The 21,523-nt window shown below is 41.1% G+C and overlaps 1 protein-coding gene across 2 annotated transcripts in view; it reads right to left on the reverse strand.

Moving 5' to 3' along the window:
• Nucleotides 1–677: 677 nt before the first annotated feature.
• Nucleotides 678–21,523, reverse strand: part of FAM171B (family with sequence similarity 171 member B) — a 30,365-nt gene continuing 9,519 nt past the window's right edge. Inside the window, exons 2-9 of one of the 2 annotated variants that reach the window (XM_050339815.1) lie at nt 13,629–13,862; nt 12,820–12,912; nt 12,366–12,524; nt 10,389–10,556; nt 8,737–8,824; nt 7,633–7,823; nt 6,968–7,091; nt 678–6,697 (exon numbers count right to left, since the gene is read on the reverse strand). In XM_050339815.1, the coding sequence (XP_050195772.1) occupies nt 5,362–6,697; nt 6,968–7,091; nt 7,633–7,823; nt 8,737–8,824; nt 10,389–10,556; nt 12,366–12,524; nt 12,820–12,912; nt 13,629–13,862 (2,393 nt within the window). In that variant the 3' untranslated portion in view covers nt 678–5,361. The remainder of the gene's footprint in view (nt 6,698–6,967; nt 7,092–7,632; nt 7,824–8,736; nt 8,825–10,388; nt 10,557–12,365; nt 12,525–12,819; nt 12,913–13,628; nt 13,863–21,523) is intronic. The other variant, XM_050339816.1, reaches the window with a different exon arrangement.

Consider the following 21,523-nt stretch of genomic DNA (forward strand, 5'->3'; position numbering starts at 1 on the left):
AATAAAGCAACAATTCACCTGAACACAGTTAAAATTAAATGTTCCTGGGAACTAATTCTCCTCATGTGAAGCATAGAAAAGAAAAAAGCTTGAGAAAAAATAGTGTTAGATACAATTAAGAATAGGATGTTACATGCTGAAGTTTAGTTTAAGCTTTTCTATATCACAACACTGTCTTGTTCCTCACCCTGGATTTAAGGACTTTGACCTTATCTGAATTGATGCCTCTGACTTGTGCACTGTGCAGACATACAGAAATAATCTTTTACTTGTTGTTAAAGTCTCCAAGTGACAGAAAGTCTCTAAATGAAAGAATGGAGAAGACAGAGATTAGACATAAGAACAAAACCTGAGCTAATATTCTTCTCTGGGTACCCCTTTCCAATTGCAACAAAATCAATTTGCATGAGGAATGATCTCAGCTGCGCTAATCAGGACTCAAGAATCAGATTCAGTGGTGGATATGGAAGTCTTTTTCACAAGAAATGGAATAGAAAACGTGACTGCATTAGAAGTGGTAACCTTAAGGATAACACTCTTTGGTCATAGCAATTATGGTGATGAGAGAAATACACATTTTTTTTTATTGATATTTAGAAAAAAATACATCTTGAGAGACATATGTTCCTAAACAACACATGACTTTAAAGATATTCAAATCAAAGTCATGGCACAGATAACTTTTCAAAACTTTTATTGTATTGCATAAGGTATAACATTTTACAAATCTTAGTTACATTTTCAGCAACAGATACACTGATACTGAATTAAATACAGAGATGAAAAGACACCTCTGACAAAATATAAAAAGGTAGAAATACTGAAAACCAGGATGCCGAATATCAAGAATGTTTTACATAAACAATATCCATACTAGAGGGGTTCTGAAAATGATTGCCAAGGTAATGAAGTGTTTGTTGAACACAAGGCTCCAAAAATGCAAGGCGGTGAGCACGGTCAGTGCCATCAATTCACCTGCCTTGCACCCTCCAGAGCCAGGCTTTGTATGAGCTCCATGCTCTAAATGAGCACTAAAAACTGCCTTTCTACACAATACCATGTAAAAATATCACTGTTCTAACACGGGCTGAAGTGCAACAAGTGCTTCGAAAGGAACTAAATCGGTTAACTAGGAAATAAAGTACCAGGACATTCTGGAGAGAAGGGATATAGGAATGCTCAGTAAGCCTTGAACTGACTGAAAAACATTTTCATTTGGTAAAACAGTTTTCAGGCTTAGAGTGCTAACAAGGAAAATAATGACACAGTTTTCCCCTGCCAGTCTTAAAAAAAAAATAAAAATCCCCCCCAAAAGTAAAGGTTTTTTTGTTTTGTAATCAGAACACAATGAATACTGCTCTTAAAAGAAAATGAAACTCAGATTCAAACCAGTAAGCCCCCCCCTTCATATAAATTCTTTCACACAAATGTAGCTGCCTACTGTTAGAAGTGTGGCACAAATTAGTACCAACTACTACAAAAGAATGCTCCTTTTAACTCTGTAGGCATAGCACTGTGTTTTGTATAATTCTACTGCCTTAAAAAAAAATACTTTAAAACCAGAAGCTTAGGTTCTATAAACAACCCAGGTTAGGCCCCAAATTGAGATAAAAATTGGTTCTAGAAAATAAGACTCAAGTACCCATCTCCATACACTTTGTGCTGCTACTGGCAAGGAAGGTTAGCAGCTGGAAAAAACAACAAAAAAAGGATTTTTATAATTATAATAGTTTTTATATATAAACATATATTAATTTCATTTTTTTGAAGTTAAAATCCCAGTCAGTTTCATACCTGTAAGTCCAGTGACTTCAAAACGCTTGCTCTTGACGTATGAAGTTAAATCAAATCCTGCCTGTGCATTTTTAAAAGATATTACTGTATTTTAAAAGAACTACTGTTCAGATTGCTAAAGATATATTTTTTTTTTAATTTTTTTTCAAACATAAGATACAAAAACTAGGGCTTACAACAATTACCATCATCATCATCGTCAACATGCAGGAGTCGGTATTCCAACATAAAAAACACTAGATCTGCCTTTTAAAATATTATAAAAGCTACATAATTGTATGAATTGAAGGTGGTTTTTTTTGGCTAACAGAAAAAAAAACAACATAATGTGCTTTTCAGATAGTCAGGTGTCCCACTGATAAAATAAGTCTGATGAACGAGAAAGGCACTTCAGCAGGCTAATTAATCTTCGGATTTTCCTAATATGCAGTCCTGGACAACAGATTTAGTGTGCTGGCTCTGCACCTGCACAGTGCTGGAGCAGCAGTGTGGTGACCCTGGGCCACTTCTTAACCACCACCAAGAGTTCAGGCTGGTGCCCCTTCCCTTCATCCTCTTTGGTACAAATCACTGCACGAAACAAAGCAGACAACTCAACGCTCCTACATCCTGAATTATTGTTGGTGCATCATCTCCAGCTCCCTGTTGGTTAATAATGACCCCAATCACCACGTGAGCTTTGCTGTCAGCTTTGTAACTTTTCTATTTAGTACTATATCTTTCTGGTAAGAGACCCCTCAACATCACGTACCATGACCGGGGGGAGGAACATTCCTGAAGTTTATTAACTGCCTTTCACCTTAAATTTATGGCCACATTTGGTCCTGAGTGTTCTGCATTTCCCTGACACCTTGCACTTAAAGCTGCATTCACCTGCTATGTGGCTCTTCCTGTGCAAGAGCTGAGCAGCTCAGGAAGCGCCTTGGGAAGAACTGAGACATAATTCATGCCAACATTTGTGTTCTTCATTTGAACACTCTGTTCGTGGTGCCACATGAGCCAACAGAAGAAAAAGAAAAATTAGAAAGTAATTTCAGTGATTCCTAGAAGTTCGTATGTCGAAATCACATACAGATATATAGAAAAGCATTAGCTTGGTCACAAATACAAATTTCTTTGTAATATTCTGTCTTTTCCACGTTGCACATGCACTGTCTGGTTATCTGTGGAATTAAAAATTTCAGAGCTCAGCGTACTCAAACTCCTTTTTTTAACAATCTAAACCCCAATAGAATTCTAGTCAAGGGTTTTTCCAGTGCATAAATTCCAGCATGCAGCTGGAACGTGAAGACTCAAAGACTACATTCTGCAAATACTGAATGTAAATCTTAATTGTAAGAATTTTAGAGTTGGATTTCCCACCTTTTTTCTTTGATGACCAGATATCTTGGTGCAGAGCAAGAGCAATGGAGTGCCCAACTTCCTTCCTTTGAACTCGTAAATCAAGACTTTTACAGGAGTCTGTATTTATTAATGATACAAGTGAGTTTGAGGAATTAGGTCTTTCTGGTGGATACAATGAAAAATGCATTGAAAAAACCCTGAAATTTCAAGTGGAGACATATGAATTTAATATTAACTCCTCAAAACTCTTAGTTTTTCAAGGATTTTCTGTTATGCACAGTGGAATATATAATAGTCCCTTTTTGGAAAGGGAGCCACCAGGACTGATGCAAACAGGGCAATATTGAACCTCCAAAGCCACAGCAGCTTTCAGAAGAAATGTGCATACAGAAATTGATTCCTACTAATGTAGATAACAAAGCAAAGGATGAAAAATATCAGTATCTGGGGCTAGAGAGTCATACACAAAATCCAATGAAACCACATATTAAAAAAAAAAAAAAAGGTATTGTGAAAATGTATTTGGCGTAGGACAATTGAATTCCAGTTACCTAAAGGAGAGAACCAAAGGCATGCTAATGTGACAAGCCATCTTCACCTCTGAAGTAGATGAATTGTATAATTAAATCATCTTCTTTAGGCCAATCTGATCACACCTAACTCAAATTTATTTCACATTTTCATGCTTGGAACTCAACAGGAGCGTTTCTTTCATGGAGCAACTACACACCAGAAGCTGGACTGATGCACTGCTAGTACCATCCTGGCTACCTTCCATATTTTCCTAGAAACAACACCAGATCACTGGACAATCCCAACATAACAGACATATTTCACATGGACATTTCCTGAGTAAATAATCCCAGAAGCCCAGCTGCATAGGATACTCCCTAACTCTTGAGTGGACTACAGGGCAGACAACCAAGCACATCTCACCTCATAATTCGCATAAAGGCATGGTGTGTTTGGGTCTTGGTGCAGAACTTTAACCAAGCCATAAGGGGAGTACTTATAAAGCTTTTCTAGGATGATTTATAATCAAACTGCCAAAGCCAAAATGCTGGAACTTATTTCATCAGGGCAACAGCTTCAAAGCCACAGAAATACATCCTGCATGCTACGTGAAGCACATTAAGGGATGCATCTACTTTTCTGTTAGCCAAAGTTGAAATGGTCGCTTTGACAAGATGAACATTAAAAATAAAAGAATATTCTGATGGCCTTTCCTTCCTCTATACATCTCTTAGTTACAATTCATGCATTCATGACTTTTGGTAAATTTAACTCTAAGATGAGTCATAAGTAGTATTTATATTGCATTATAGACCAAATTTTGCGATCTGCTCTCATGCTCATAACCCTCCCCCCCCCCAACTTTTAAAGCCTGTTTGTCTCCTCTGCAAACCTAGACAAAAGCAGCTCAGGCTGGCAAAATGTAGGCACATAAACCTTCAGTGATCTTCCATTGATTTGAACATAAAATAAGAAGCGATGCTGGCAAACTTTCCTGACAAAGGCATGGTTTGTCTAAACTTGTGCACTTTTTCATCATGGACCAAACTCCCACTTGTAAATAAGCAAGGGGTTCAAGACTGTGTTGTGGGGCACAGCTGGCCCAACAGCATGCAGATGTGAACTGAGAAGGGAGCCAAAACAAGACCCTGGGATCGGCAGCGGCTGCAGCTCCAAACGCCACCAGAGCCAGTCCTTTTGTGCTGGGCGTGGACACCTCCCAGCACATTTCAGTCTTCAGCCTCCACAGCTCGCGGGCAACTTCAACAAAGAAGTAACAACAGAGCCCTAGAAAAGTTCACATATAAAACACTGTACAGATGGTCACACGGATTAGGAGCAAGGCTGAGGAACGGCTTTAACTGGGCTACCAACGCATTAGCAACAGGTACAAAAAGGTTAAAGCATGTGCCTACGTCTCTCACCGCGCATTCCCAGAGGTGCACCCAAGAAGGACAGGCTAATTAAAATGTGGGCCTGCTCCACCCTGCCAGTAAAATTAGGAGAGGCAAAAATTTAACAGTAGCATTTCCCTGTTTTCAATTCACATTGAATATCAATTGCCCACTCAATCTGGACGTTACAAAAATGAAACTTTTCTTGGTACTAGAAAACAACATTTTCCTTGTAAACCCAACACTGCAGAATTACAGAAGCAGCCAAGAGGTCAACAACTAGCAGGGAGAGCAACACCACAAAGCACGTTGTGTTTTAATTTATAGGAATAAGCGGCCTCTCCTCTCTTTTCTTCCAGATATTGGTTTTGCTATCTCTTTTTGTGAGAGGTGGTCTATCCCTTTTTTTAGCAGAAAGGATACCAGATTCCTGGCTTCCTGACACAGATTTTTTTCTTAGACCTTCCTCATCGTGCTGTTCTACGACTGGCCCATTCCCTCCTTCCATAATGTGCCTCACAGCCTGGTCCTCCGGAGTGCAGACAGTGGTCCCGCTTTCACTGCTGCTCAGATCCAGATCTTCCAAGTACAGAATCTTGGAATGTGGCATGCTTTTAATGAAAGTTTTCTCTCTCTCCAGTTTCCTGCTAGGATGATGCTCATTCATGTCCACACCAGAGTCCAGACTGGTGTCGTTGCTCTCTGTTTTCCTGCCTTTTTTCAGATCTATGAAAGAATGCCTCACTTGAGCGATGGGCTTCCCGTCCAAGGACACAAACCAGGCCCGAGGGTGCGGAGATGGCTTTCCTTTGGAGAGCTCCAGTAACGTTTGCTCCGAAATGCCTTGGAGTTCAGACGAAAACGGAGTCATTACAACCGCCTCGTTCAGCGTGCCGGGAACAGAGACAGACTCCAGCAGGCTGTTGGTGTAGCGGCCCCAGCTGGAGGTTTGGGAAGGCAGGCCCTCCTCGCCGTCCAGGGCGCTGTTCTCATCCCTGCAGGCAGAGGGCTGGGGGTGGGAGTGCACGGGCATTTTCGGCAGTGTCTGCATGTAACCCTCCCGGTCCATGGGCTCCACCATGGGGCCGTACACCAACGGCCCCTTCCTCGGCAACGTTGCTGATTTAGCAGGATGCAGTTGTTCTGGGGAGTGGAAAAGGTCAGGGGTCTGGAGGATAGCAATAGGTTGATTGTAAATGTGCATGAGATGTTCTGGGATGTGGGAAAGCCCGTACATCTCCTCTTTCACGGAAAGGTATCTGTTTTGGTCTGGGACGTCCCTGGGAGCCTGGCAAATAGCACTGTTACTGAGTTTCTGCTGCTGTAGATGCCTCACTCCAGCATTGGGCTCCAGTGAATGGGCTGAACTTCTTGTCTGACCAGTCTGACAGGACGACTGGTAAGCAGCATCCTCGGTGTAGATTTTAAAGTTGTCCCGTGATTTTCCGTCTTCTGTGTCCACGGACGCCCTTCTGGGAGGGCTGTACGAGGAGATCTTCGGTGTGTACAGCTGGGAGCTATCCTCCAGCTTCAGAGAGCCTTTGACAGCACTGATGTGATTCATGTGAGTTGTTGATGTTGTCTGGTCTCTTTTGATGACCTCCAGCCTAGTTGTATTTTTTTCCTTCTTTCGTGTCCGATGACATTTATCCCTATGCAAAAGAGATGCAAAGTGACTGCAGGGCATAGCAGGAAACACTAGACTGTTGACTAACAAAGCTGAAGACTGGATTTTGGTTAAGAAGTTACATTGCAACATGACATCACAAACTTAAAATGAAGTTCTGTAATAACAGGAATTTTTGAAGAAATATTAGGCTACACATTAATGCTAAGGAAACGAGTCTCAGCTTCAAAAGACTACTTTATTAACCCCAAATTCCCCTTCTGATGAGCTCACGAGAGCTTCTCCTTTTGCTTACCTGCAGTAACAGAGCAGAACAGCAAAAAATCCGATGATAATGACGACAGTGCCTCCCAGTATGGCCGTAAGGAACACCGTGTGATACGCTGTTATGTCCTTGGACACTGCACTAATAATGGATTCTAGATTGTCAACCAAAACCAAAAAAGAATTAGTTCTCCAAAACAAGTAATTCCACTCGATGGGCAGAGCTGTAGCTAATAAACTGAACTGCACTTTTCCAGTGATTTTGAGTTCCATTGCCACTAGGCTCATCCTTCCCTTTTCACCTTGCTACTTCAGCAAACTAGAAAAGATACAGAGGTTACAACACAATGCATCTTCAAAGGTTCATCTCAAGCACTAAAGCCTTACTGTGACATCTACTTGACTCCAGCCAAATGACATTTGTATTAATTGTCCAAACTAGCTCAGAAAAAACGGTCTGCATTTCCTACTCAGCGCTCTGCCAGAGTGCTGCTTTTAAAATCAGACACGCTATTGCTGTGATAGATCCCTTCATGCCAATGTGCAAAACATGCCACAAGACTACATAAGATGGCACTGTTTTACCCAAGACTCGTTTTCTTGCTGTATTTCAATCCATGAGCAAGGGCTGCAAGTCCTGCTAAATGTTTAGATTTCCCCAGGGCACAGTGCCCTGGCTGGCAGTTGTCGCAGTACCTCTGGTTCCAGGCAGTGGAGCCGCTATCCAGTAGCCCAGGTGCTGAGCTGTGTATGTCCAGAGCAGCTGCCCATCTGCTTCCTTCACCATTCCCAGCCCACGGTTCACCCAAGCGCCTGCAACGACACGGACAAAAACACTGCACAGGCCACGCAGAATCCCTCTGTCCCTCAGACCATCGGCCACGGAGCTGTTACCAAAAATACACAAAGGTCACAAGGAAAGTTGAACCTTCTGGCCTAGACACTGTTTATTAAACAGCCTTAGCTAAACGTGCAAACTTTCTCTGCTCACAGTTTCATTGCGAATATCCCTCTGTGGCCGTTCACTTTGAAACAAAGCATCAGCATTACTTAAGCTTAATATAATTCACTTTCTATCAATAAACTCCTTTCATAGATATGCACACAGATAATTTGAAAAATGAGCTTAAGCACGTGTGAAGGCCAAGACTAAAAAATGAAGGAGCAGGTAACTGAAGCAAATGAACACAAGTTTAACACTGGCTAGCAGAACTTAGTGGGAAACCATTTTAATCTGATAAAATACAATAGCATAAACAATGTTTGTCTTGAATGTTTCTCTCCCCCTCCCTGCCCCAAGGCAATAACAGCTCAGTTAGCCCAAGGAAGGGCTGTTGTTAGGACATGGATTCCACACCATCTGTTTGGACACTCAAAGGACAGGTATTATGGTATGCCAGCTTCTACAATTAATAAAGCATCCCTTAGAAGAGACAGAGTTATATTTCACTCACTTGAACACATTTACTGTCTGTGGGCCATCTGTGGAATTCTAAGGATATAAAACAACCTTGTATAAAAACAACCTTTATATTTCCAACATGCAAATACTGAGAGGGAACCACCAGCTTTTTTAAAAGAACAATAACCCCAGCATCAAAACTATAAGCTGGAGCTTATATGAATTGCAACTCATTTTTCTTCCAGGACCCTTCTTTCAGCAAAAGACCAGCTGGAAAAGTCTTCCATCCTTAACTGTCTTATGGAGAGACTGATCCTCAAATTCCTGTCTGCTCTGGGGCAAGTGGACACTGCACTGCACAGCTATTGTTTTACAAATACAGAGAGTGGGCTACTTACAGGCAGGTAAAAACCAGCATAAAACACCACATACAGAAGGCAAAACAATTTCCTAGGTCTCCAGAAGTTCCATCTTGACTGAACAAATCTGTAAGTAGTTATACAATCTTTGCTGTTCTCTTCAGTAAATTACATCTCCCCCCAGTACACTCCATAGAAAATACTAGGTATTAAGGAAAATGTGGAAATGGACTTAGGAGTAAGCTCATTTTCTTTTGATTTACTGCCATTCAAACAGGAGGATTTAAATCTCAGTTTAATGCTCAGTTTAAAGTACAAGCTTTCTGGTTTTGTGTGATTTTATTAAAATCCACTAAGTACTTTTAGCACTAATGCAGCAAAATATTTAGAAAGAAAGGAGCCACATTCAATACCCACCAATAAATTCTGCATTCAGGGCAGCTGGAATACAATTACCAAAGCCCATTTTCCAGGAACAGTCTCAGTACTACCCCACTTGGAGCAACCCCAGGGAACGCTGCACAAGCAGTGAAAGCAGCTTCCATATAATTCATTGTTGCCTTAGCTTTGTTTACAAAGTTAAAACAACTCTGCATGGGTACAGAGGAGCCCAGGAGCTGGCAAAAGTGGCTGTGGCAGTAAGAAATTAAAACCCCTTGTGCTATTTTACCACAATAGCCTAAAACCCTTTCTCTGATGAAAGATGCCATCTCTTGCCATCAGTTGCCCCTCTGAAGCCTCCCAAGTGTTTAGACAGAGTTAACCTTCTATGTCAAAACTTATCCTATTTACTCTTTTCCCATAAGACAGCCCAGACAATTTTTTATTAGCATGTTCTGAATTCAAATTCAACTAAAGAACTAAAGGTTAATTGTTCTTCATTAGGATGATCCATTTCTTTCTTGAACACGTAAACAACACTTCGTTAGGGTTGGTGTCCTCTCCTGTCCTTCCAACAGCTGAACAAAAGCTTTTTGCCTTGTTCAGGAGCAGACACACCTCTTCACTCACCTGCATTTTTCAAGCCCAAAGTGTGATGGCAAGTTTAGGGTGCAGTGTCATCAGGACACTGATGCACACACACCTAACACAGGACATCCAAATGGGTTCAGTGTGCGCAGCTCATTACTCACCCTTGACTAAAATTAGACACGAAGGGACGACAAAAGGTTTAGAATGACTAATCCCCAGCCCCCTCTTTGCATGCACACTGCAAGGACTACGTTGTTCCCTCCGATAACTCTGGTTTCCCCTTCATTTCACTTTCTCAATTGCTTTTGTTAACTGAGGCAACATCTAGTCCAGTTCTAACGTCAAAGGAGCTTTGGAGCTACGCTCTAGGAAACAGCACCCAAACCTTCAGCTCTGACTTGTTTGCTTTTAAGAAGGCACTCACAGAATGACCAGGCTTAAAATTTAACATCACCTAAAATGTATGCTCCGTGAATACTTAAGACTCCCGTGCAAATAAATTCCAGAATATTAAAAACTGGGGCAACAGGAAGGCTAATGAATTTCCCCAAAGTTTTTTGAACTCGTGAAATACTTCTCATTGAACAATTCAAGCTAGTCCTTTAAAAAAACCAAAAAAACCCCAAAAAATGAACCCCTAATAAAACTTGTTGACCATCACTTCCTATATTAGTGCCACGTGCTAGAAGGCAGAATAACCAATAACTCAGCCCACTTACCAGTTTTCATATCAAATGTCCATGCAGGCACAGCATCTCCTGGTTTTACAGCAGTTGTGGGGAGAGGAAGTGTTATCTGAATGGGACCGTTGACTTTCAGTTCTTTCCCAGTCAAAAGAACATTTACACATATGGCAGCAAGAGGAGTTAATTCCATGCTTTTAAAACCTGAAGGTGAGAAATAGCTTGTCTGTAATTCTCCATTTACAGCTTATTTTTTTAAAAAAATTTAGAATTAAGAATCTATGCTCATTGTAACTAAACTCAAGTCCTCCTCCACATCCAGCTATGCAGTCAGCTGTCACCAACTGGGTCAAATAAACAAAATAAACAACACCTTTCCTTTTCTTTTGGACTTCTACAATCTTATGATTAAAATAAAACCCAGTCATTTCCAACCCAGTGCTGTAAGAGAAACAGATTTGTGACCTTGAGGCTCAATGCTGACTGTAGAAATAACTATGAGGCAAAACACGGTTTGGGAGCGGGCACAAAAAGGGTTTTTCCCCTCAGATAATCAGATTACAAACTAGTTACCTTATGTGGAATATAGGTAAGACAGGAATTTTTGTACAGTTGCAATGTACATAACATTGAATCAAACTGAAGACGTGCAAACTTTCCTGCAAGGATTAACTTTCCGGAGTGGCAGCTACAATTAGCTCAGTGGTTAATCACGAGGCTCGTCAAAGCACTCAAAAGGAAATGTTTCATAGACAAAGCTTTACAAACGCAGTCTGAGGGTTTGTTTTCCTTTCTCCAGTTTGCAAACACTTCAGAATGCACAACATGACAAGAAAGAAAGAAAGAAAGAAGCTGAAAGAGAATTAGTAAGTAGCAGAATAATGTTAAATCCATGCAAGCTGCTCCAAGCTGGTTGTGAGAGAACCCCTGGCACATCAGATATCAATTAGCTCCCACCTGCCCCGAAAGGAAACCAATTCTTTTAGGAGTATATGAATAATTTACAACACATGCCAGACAGATTGAAAGGAAAACTCAAAGAGGAGAAACACTGCTTATTCTCTTAGGCTCCTTCCCTTCTGCTGTCCGTTTTGAGGGGTAAAATATAGATGAGAGATTTTAAAATATGTAAGTCAAAATATCAGTACATATGATGAATTTAATTCAATTAATATTAAAGAAGAGAGCATGCCAAGTTCAAATAAGCCATGTAGGGGCCTTCTCATGCACTGCAATGAATTTAAGAGCTTCATTGCTTCAGATCCACTGGGAATAGATAGAAAAGAACAAAAGAAAGATGGAACTGCACACAGTACAGCCTAACAGAGATTACTGTGTTTATGCAAATGAGAAAACTATCTGATAGAATGACAAATGCTAAAAAAATCCAGCGGTATAGCAGTGTCATGACCCATGAAACCACTTACTGCTTCTCCAGTGAAACAGATGCACAGAAAACATTATTACAATTGTGCTCTGTACACACAGTGACCACTTGGTCCCACACAGGCTTGCACAGACTGACTGTGAGCCAAGCAAGAGATTCCACACAGTCCTTGTGCTGGGTGTAAATAAAGCTCCTAGAACCAACCACTCCAGTGAAAAGGCAGAAAACCCCAACTGCTGCAGTTTCACTGACTGACTGATTGATTTACAGTCATCTGCTTTACACTGGCCATAGTCTGATTTTTAAGGTGTTTAAGCCAATTCCACAGCCTCAGGAAATCCTGAAGATCTGTGCTGAAAGCAGACTCTGAGGGAGTCTTTCAGTGCAGCAAGACATGTTATGTTCTGTACCACATGAAACAAAATAAAAGAGTGATATTGCTTACTCACCTGATGTGTCCATAGCTCACTCCTAAGGAACAAAGCTTTGTGACACAGTACAATGGAAGCAGGCTCAGGCCCTTTTAAATTCAGCAGATGTTTTTCTGGAACGCTGTACACTGATATGAATTGCAATTTGAAGACTTGTTTCTTTAAATAAAATTCTCAAACGACACGTTTACATACCTGATTTATTTATGAGAATTCCTGTTGTATAGAGAAAGCTGTCCACTTTCAAAAATTGCTCTGGCACTGTCAGATAGGCTGTAACATTTGTAATGTGGTGGTTTGTGGGAAGCTTTATTAAAAATTTTGGAAATTGAACACTTGGCTGAGATTTGGCATCTGTAAAAGAGAAATATTTCATCTTAGCCACGGTAAAACACACCAACAGTGTTTTTATTGCCCTTCAGAAATCCATTTAGCAGAACAACCTGTTTTCACCCATTTTCTCCATGATTTGTGCACTTCTAGTCTGGCACTTGTCACAGCCTCACAGAGAAATCCATAATTAACTGAAAATCTGGCTCACAGGAGACAGGTATTACAGGGGAATATGAACATGCCTGATTTTTGTCAGTGTGTGTACAGATGGTTATCACAAAGTGTTTAATTATTAGCCTGCATACACTCAACTTACCAGACAGTTTCCCAGTAATTAAGACAGTATCTTCAAACAGCCATATATTAGCTTGATTTTGGGGGAACAATGAGAGTGTCACGGACGAGTATACTGTGGAAAATGATAATATCTGTTACAGTGTGCAACCAAATAAAAAAAAATCCTCTAAGATCTATGATTCTGAAGGAACATTGAACAGAGCAATTAAAAAAACAAACACAAAACAAAACAGAGCATATGAAGCCTGAATAAATGAATTACTCCTGTTGTCCAGAGCAGGAATTTTAGTGTTTAGGCAGGAAGAATTCTGTTGAGTGTTTGCTGTCTCAATGCCTTCTATGGACAAACAAGTGGCTAGAATTCTTTAAAGTCTATTTCTTTAAAAACAAAATCATATGGCTTTTAAGAGTATGCAATAGTCAAAAGGAAAACTTGTGAGGGAACAGTTTTAAAAAGGGAGCTGCACCCACAGATTATACCTGTTATACAGGACACAAAGCACTGGCGCTCCAGGAATTACTCAAGTCAACAGGATTTTTGTCCAAACCAGCTGTTTGCTAAGTCCAGACAAACAATTTCCCAGAATTCACTCTGTATCACAACACAACCCGCTCAGCATTAGAAAGGGCGATTTTCTGTCTCACATTACCAAGAATTTTGACAAGTCTAACAGATCCTTCACCCTTAGCTGTGCACTGACATGCACTGTCTCCCCTGACTGCCTTCACTCCACGCTGAGCTGACAGTAACTACCCAGACAGCTTAGTGCAGAAATTTAATTACAGGCAGATAGAGTTTAATAATAGGCCTGTAAGACGCTTACGCACTTGGCATCCTGGCAGTCTTCCAAGGCAGAGGTGTCAGCAGGTAGCCATCCTTGTAGGACACAATGGTCAGGCTTAGTCCCAGTTTGTAGGGAACTCTTATTAACACCGCTCCATTGTTTCCAGTCAGGGTGGAGTTGGTCTTGGTGTAGTTGACAAACACTTCTACCACCGCTTGGCGCAGGTACTGATGGCTGATGATGTCGTTGACTTGAACTTTTAGGGTAAAAACAGATCCTGTCAACAGAAAGGAAAAACAGGAGGTCGTACTACATCACAGCTAAGGGCCTAATTTAAATTTGTGGAGAAGTCCCAGAGTTCATGTCTTTGCTACTCATCCGCTCTACAGTGGATCTCTATCTCTATATCCCCAAAATCAGGGATAACCTTGCAGTTATACACCACAGGGAAGAAGGAAGCAAAAACCCTGAAGATGGGGCACAAAGGTGCCAAAAAGTGTTTATCAACCTCAGCAAATTAACCAATTAAACAAACAAACAAAAAAAAACCACAACACCAAAAACAAAACCCCAAACCAACCACACAAAAAAATCTTCCCCTTTTTTTGTTTAGGCTTGAGCAATGTGACAGCGTGAGATTTGGTGTGCTCTGCAATGTCACACTGATAAAACAGATGGTCTTGTTACCCAAAACCTTGGCTTGGGCTGCACATTTAAAGATGCACCTGGAGTTTCTAAAAACAGGAAGCTCATGTCTACAGACAGTGGGATAACGCTTTTACATCTACACGTGTAAAATCATTCCACAGTAACAGAATGCATCTGCCTGTTTTAATCCACCTTCTCCCACCAGACTTACACTGGGCTAGTCCTCACCTTCCTATATTGCACCTTCTAACCAGTATTTGTCCACTGCTAATTAGGGGATCTGATGCTCCACACAATACCCAGTGTCCTGCAGAGATCATAATGACAGTGACTGAGCAGTACGTGGAAAACAATAAATCCACTCCAACAACAGTCTCAAGGTGCTCTGAACCACAATCCATTTCTCTCCCACCTCGATTATAAATAAACTGTTAGGGAGTCTTTTCACAGAGAGCAGGTACGTGGAAAAGGGACAGAATTCCACATTATTTCCAGGTAGGGATCAAGTTGTTATTCTTATAAATTAAAATCTCTATGGATCGCTGTTGAAAGGGATTTGAAAAAAACATCAATTTTGCAATATTTTGGTTACAGACATCCTACCATTCAATACCACTGCACTACTTTATATATTCTGATATTTTCAAATGCATTCCTTATGAATATGCATTTCTATTTAGGTCAAATGCCAAGCTAAGTTACTGAAACTTATCTGCCCCAAATCACAGTTCCATTTGGTTACGTTACCTCCACCATAATTGGGATTGACACCGCACCAAGAGATTACTGCCACTGACCTTGATTTAAATGAGAAGGCCTTGAGAAGCCGAGTGCAACCCATCAAAAAAACCAACCCAGTATGCAGGGAAGGCACCCAAGTTAGGCCCCTCTGAAATAAGGATTTCTTTAGGTCTACTGTATGCAAGGGGCACCCCATATATTAATGCAAAAAATGGCCTGCAGACAGCAAAAGCTCCACTGGCCTCAATTTACTACTATTTATCACATACACAGCAAAACCTTACCAGCTGTGCCAGATTGATTCTCTACAGTGTTACATAAAAATCCACATTTCCTTGTGCAAATTAATATATACTTTCAGGAAAAGGAAAAAGATCCCAGTGGTACCCAAACGTATTTGACAGAAAATGCACAATAATCTTTGAACAACGGACTTATTTTTTCCTTATGCATGATATTTCAAGAATAAAATTGCTTTAAATTGCTGTGCTAGAGGGGTTTCAAATCACGTAACGATTGAAAAAAAAAAAAGGAATTTATGTCATGTCAGCAAATTATGGTTTCTAAACAGCTCTTCCAGGCATCGATCCGATTCCTCACATACTTGCATCGTTCCAGTGGTTTCCAAAGCTTAAAAACAGGTCATTTGCCCTTGGCCAATGATTAGTTAAAAGGCTACTGAAGGGGGAAAACAGGCTGTGTACAATATTTTTATCCAGTAATCACTTGGACGCCAGGGGTATCTCACGAAATGGTATTTAAAAAAATAAGAAATTCAAGCTCATGCCAGTAGGAACCAACACCAGAAATGCCTGTTATAAACTAGTGTTTTAACAGCTGGGATCAAGTCAGGAGAAAAAGAGCCTGGTCATAAATCATAACAAAAGTTTTGGCTTAAGACACAGAAAAATTAAAACCTAGAATGTATTCAGAAAGTTATTTTCTCTCAATCATTTCCTACTTTTAATGTGTGTTTCCCATTGCCTGCTACCAAAACGCCTAACAGAAGGCAAACAGGGATGGGGGCAGTCGCTACAGTCCTCTTCCAGCTGTTTTGTGCACAAATATTTCTTCCTCTCATCTCCTTCAGGTGCAGCCATATAAACCCCCACTTTCCTAGAGCCTTTGGGGTGGGGGAAAAAACCACCAGACCGCAAAAGCGCCGAAAGCTGCGCTGTTTCCATCAGCGAGGGACAAACATCACCGGGTGCTTTTAGCCACGCTCCGCTGTGACTCCCTCCTTCTCCTCGGGGTGTAGGAGTGGCCGCAGGGGTTCCCAGAAGGGCTGCTGTGTCTGGAAGGGTGCTGGGAAGCCGCAGATGTGCGGCTGTAAATGCCAACTGAATTCCCCTGGGGGACATGGGGGGGTTACTGAGGAGCAGGGTCCCTACCCGGGTGTGACTGCCACTCGCTCACACGCAGTAACATTCAGACACAGATTAAAGGAGACTCAATCCCTGGCTCTGGGTGCTTTGGGCCTTATTTTTGTGCTGACACAAGAGCAAGCGTGCTGATGATGGCTGGCAGTTGTGCCCTGCGAGTAACACAGATGGGCGAATCATTTGGGTTTTCCAGGATCAAACCAGAATACGCTCTGCCGGCAAGTCGCTCGAAATTTGCGTGCGATGATTTCGGAAAGACTTTTTTTATCACAGGTTTAATGGCGCTGAGTCGTTAACAAGGTCATATTAACACTCGTGACACCCGATCTGCAAAGATCTTAATTTACAAGTCCTTAAGGGCACTTTTAAGTCTCAAATATGACAGCGACTGCCACTGGATGTTTTGAATCACAATAAAATATACCCCCAAAAACCCCATTTCAAGCTGCAGAAAACACAAAACGCAGCTTATCTGTTTAACAAAACCAAAGCTGAAAACTTCAACAATAGATGAAAATCGTGCCTTTTTTTTTTTTTTTTTTTCCTGGTGACTAACACGTGCCAACCACAAGTGGGTCAGCTGTATCTCAATTTTAAACAGATCTGACAGAACTCCCACAATTAGAAGAAAGAACTCAGTCTTCGCTAATTTGATTTGTGCTGCCTCAGAGGAAGGAGATTCCTCTCCTGGCAGGTCCACTGGAAATGCCAGCTCCTGCAGCATTTACAACCTTTGCTGAAAACATCCACACAACTGCAGCAGTTGGACTCACAAAGGGAAACAAGGCCTTCTATCACGTTTAGCTACTTCAGAAACATCCTGGCCACTGAAATGACATCTCATTTCTTTGAGCAACAACACGTAACACCTGGAATTTGGCTCCCCGTCCCTGTCCTAACTCAGAAATCACATCCCAGAATGAAGCCAAAGAACTGCTTGGAGCTGCAAGATGAGTACAGACACAACAGTGTGAAAAATCTCCATTATACCCCATGTAATTCGTTCTTAATTCTTCCTTGTAGATAAGTGTGTCATCTGGTTACCATTTACGTGAGATTTAATTAACACAGCCAAGGCCAGAGACCTTACAGGCACCAATATATCCCAAACTACATGTGCCATTAACTGTGAGACATGGCAGTGAACACACACACACACACAGGGCAATGCCTGGAACGATTCCTACACATTCTGCAACCAGTCCTAAAGTCCCTTTTCCTATTTATCTCCCAGGTCCTATAGCCTCTACCTCTTCTCAAACACCCAGACAACTACCCAACTGAGCAATTATCTTATGGATTGAACAGTAACTGCAATTAAATTATTCATCAGTTCCTTCTTTCGGAGGAGATTCCTCTCACCCTTGTCCAGAGGTGTTTAAACCCCTGCCAGAAAGGGCACCCACTTTCATGAATTTTATGGAAACTGCCTACACAGCACTGCCAGACTTCCCCACTAACCAGCCAGAGCAAATGTGGGCTGTGCAGTTTGCTTGGTCTCAGCTTACTGAGCAATCCTTTTGGCATCTTTTACATTCATACAACACCGTATTTTGGGGGCAATTGGAGGTATGAAATGTGCACTGATCTGTGAAGAAGAAATCACGTGTTGTGAGAATATCAGGTTTTACTACACATGCAGCATTGCAATGGATAGTGCCATGGGGGGGTGGAAATCAGTGGAACATATAAAACACATAAACTACACAGTCAACACACATCTGGCTTCAGCAAAAACAACAACAAAAAGAGGCCATATAAAAGCAACCCATCCTCCTGCACACAGAAACCAATTATTGCCACCTAAAATTTCCTGAAAACTACAGCGGTGCAAAAGCATACCTAGAAAAATGAAAAGCCTGTCACACCTTTACAGCTCATTACAAACCCTATACGATGCTGTGGAGCTGATTTAATGCTGGCCCCAGCCCCCCTCAACACAGCACACCCTCAGCCCGCAGTTACCTTTGTTCTTTATTAGTGCCCAAAGCACTGACACAGGGCAGATCTCCCTGCCTTGCACAGTGCATTAACATGCCACAAGAGGTGACCCCTAAACTCCAATAACTATTTTATGGCTGTGCTGTGACAGATATTGTCAGACACCAGGGTAAGCTCTCTGACCAGTTTTCAATTATGCTTCTCGCAGCTATCAAATAACCTGCAAATCTAATTAATGACCCCACAGCCACACGCAGTCTTCCTTTGTAGAATGAAGATTTTCAATATCTCATTTAAAAACGAATGATGTGATCTCTTATAAAGATGTTCATATGCTGTTCCTCTGATTTAAAGTAATAGCATAAAATAAATGGCAGAAAAATATTCTTTCCTCTATTAAATAGAACAGGAATACTACTAAAATAAAAAAAAATACACCACAAATGTTTTGCCCTGTGAAATTTTGTCTTTACTAGTTAGTTGTAAGTGCAATCTACCTATTTTATTTTCAGCAACCTATGACTGAACTGAGAAACAAAGAACCTCACACTGTTCACAAAAGGTCTGGGGAAATTCAGGAAATCCCTACCCAGCTGTAAAAATCAATTTCTGGGGGAAAGAGAACCGTAGGTTCAGATAAGAACAACATGCACTTGGGATGTAAATATAATGTAAATATAATCATTCCACCTGGCTGCAAGAAGAAAACACTTCAAAGCTGGCAGAGTTTCATTCTTGCACTTAGCAGAAGGTTAAATTTCCACCAGCCCTCTCCAGAATAACTCTGGGAGTCAAAACATTCCGGCCAGGGAACCAACTGTAACCCCAAAGTGACCCATAAGTCACAGGGGTGCATCAGGACAGACCCAGCGGCAACAACAGCTAAAAACTGCCCTTGATTAGGTTGACCTTTAGGCAAAATGGCAGCATCAAGGCTCTAATTTTAAGGCAAGTACGAGCTGCTCCTTGAAATGCACTCTGGAGAGGAGGTATTGATGTTTTACTGCCATGTGTCAGGGGGTGCTGGTCAATAGTGTTCAACCACAGAGATCACAGCAAACTGCTTTTAGACCATGCAAAGGTGTGGTAAAAAAAATTAAACGTTAAATAAACTGGAGCCCAGAGCTAATCAGCACTTGCTGCGTTTCTACATGAACTGCCAACCCACACAACCCACCCAGTGCAGTTCTGTGGCTCTGCACCCCCTTAAATATTCATCCTAACGTTTGCATGACAACGTTTGAAAAGAAGAGCTTTGGCGAAAATTTTTTGCAGCGACGCAGAACACATCGCCAGTTTCCAGGGACAAGGCAGCAAAACAGGGTCTGGGAAAGTAGGACACCACAGCATTCCCAAGTGCCCTGTTTCTGGTCCAATTTCCACAGAAGCCATCAACAAAATCTCAATTAGGAAGGCGCTGAGGCTGCGTCCTGGGGGGACAAGCAGTGCCTTTGGCACAGAGAAAGGCTGTTACAGCTGTTTTACAGGAGACACTTTAACCCAGTGCAGTCACATCCAGGTGTGTCCAGCAAGCAGGCACTTCATAGGGAAGAGAAACTGTAACAGATTGGAAATCAGACAAAATCTGAACACACGGATACTTACACACCAGGGATTTGTCACCCATCAGGCTACTCTGATGAGCTTTTGCTGGGAAAAAAACCCCCCACAATTATATTTTAACTCTGTGAGGTTTTCAAACACTTTTTTGTTATATTTGCTTCAAATAAAGCATTATTTATATATATATAAACAGACATAGACAGAAACATTTCCTTACTTCACTCCCATAGGCACACACAGACCACAGTGCCAGAGTCCTCAAGCATCTGATCATGAAGAAAGATCAATACTTGTCTAAAGATTAGTTTTGGGGTTTTTTGATCTTGTTTTTTTTTTTTCAAGCCTCAAACTAAAAAGAGTGATAAATGCATTACATGAAATGAAATGCATGGAATCAAACCCTTCAGGATGAAGGGACACTTGTAATCCAGCAGAGTGGAAAACTGCAGGGGATTGCCTCTAGCAAATTAGCACATGATCCAGGGGAAACTTCAAGGTTCTAAGTAAATCAGTAGGTCAAAGACTAATTATTGATTTTGTTCAAAACAGACCCAAAATCCAGTTTAATGTTATAATAAAACTGTATCAGACAGAGTGGAGAAAGCTGACCATCTGGAGCAAGTGTTAATTTATTTTACAGATAAGAACAAGGCTGCTTCCCCTCTTAAAAGGGGTTTTGGTAGTAAGGAGAAATAAATTCAGACAGAATAAAACCCAACACACAAAAGAAACTGTTTTTCTCAGTCACACCTTGTAGGATTTTTTCCCCAGCAAAAGCATTTCTAGACTTGGCACCATTTCTTTACATAGAAATAACACTGAATTTTTATTGATGCTTTTACAAAACAAAACCAAAAAGATGTTGCCAACAGAATTTATTTGCTTAGAACAACCTTGTTCCACTCCAGCTGAACAATTGTTTTCTTTCACTTAAACAGAACAATTATTTTCCTTTTATACCAACATATTTCCATGACACACCAGCAGCACTACCCTGAGGTCACATTAAAAAAAAATAAATAAGTTACCACATTTAAATAATAAAAAAAAATAAAAGTAAACTTTTAATATTGACAATTATTTTCCTGAATTTAGGTTATTTTAGGATCCGGATGGCCTCAGAGTTCAACACCTGTACTGCTGCATAAGCAAATTAACATTTCGGCTTTTTCAGCCTGAAGATGTGCTGTATACAGGAATGGACTGATTTAATGAGTTATTTAAATAAGGGAATGAGAACAGCCCTCTTCCACGACCAACAGCGAGGTGCTGCCATTAGAAGTGGTTACACCTCCAACCAGGATCTCCCACCAGACGCACGAAGAAACCGAGTAAGCACAATAATCATGCCACAAACGCTGACAGGAACCAAATATTGACGAAATTAAAATCAATAAAAATAAAGTAGATCATCACAGGCTGTATCCTTCACTATTACTGCTGTGCAATCAATAAACACCTTTCCCAAATGATCGCGCTTGTAAGAACCACACAACAATGTCAGCAGGCTCATCCACCACGCTGCTAAGGGCTCTCTCACCTATCCAGTGGGAACTTCCAAGTGCTCTGAGTGAGAGGTGTTAAACAGAAAGAAAACGGGCACTGATTGCCCTTTACAGACTTTTCAGGGCTAGCCGAGCAGGAGCTACGAAATTCGGACGTG

Source organism: Myiozetetes cayanensis, unplaced genomic scaffold, assembly GCF_022539395.1.
Source record: "Myiozetetes cayanensis isolate MyiCay16 unplaced genomic scaffold, myiCay2020 scf9, whole genome shotgun sequence".
Classification (NCBI taxonomy): domain Eukaryota; kingdom Metazoa; phylum Chordata; class Aves; order Passeriformes; family Tyrannidae; genus Myiozetetes; species Myiozetetes cayanensis.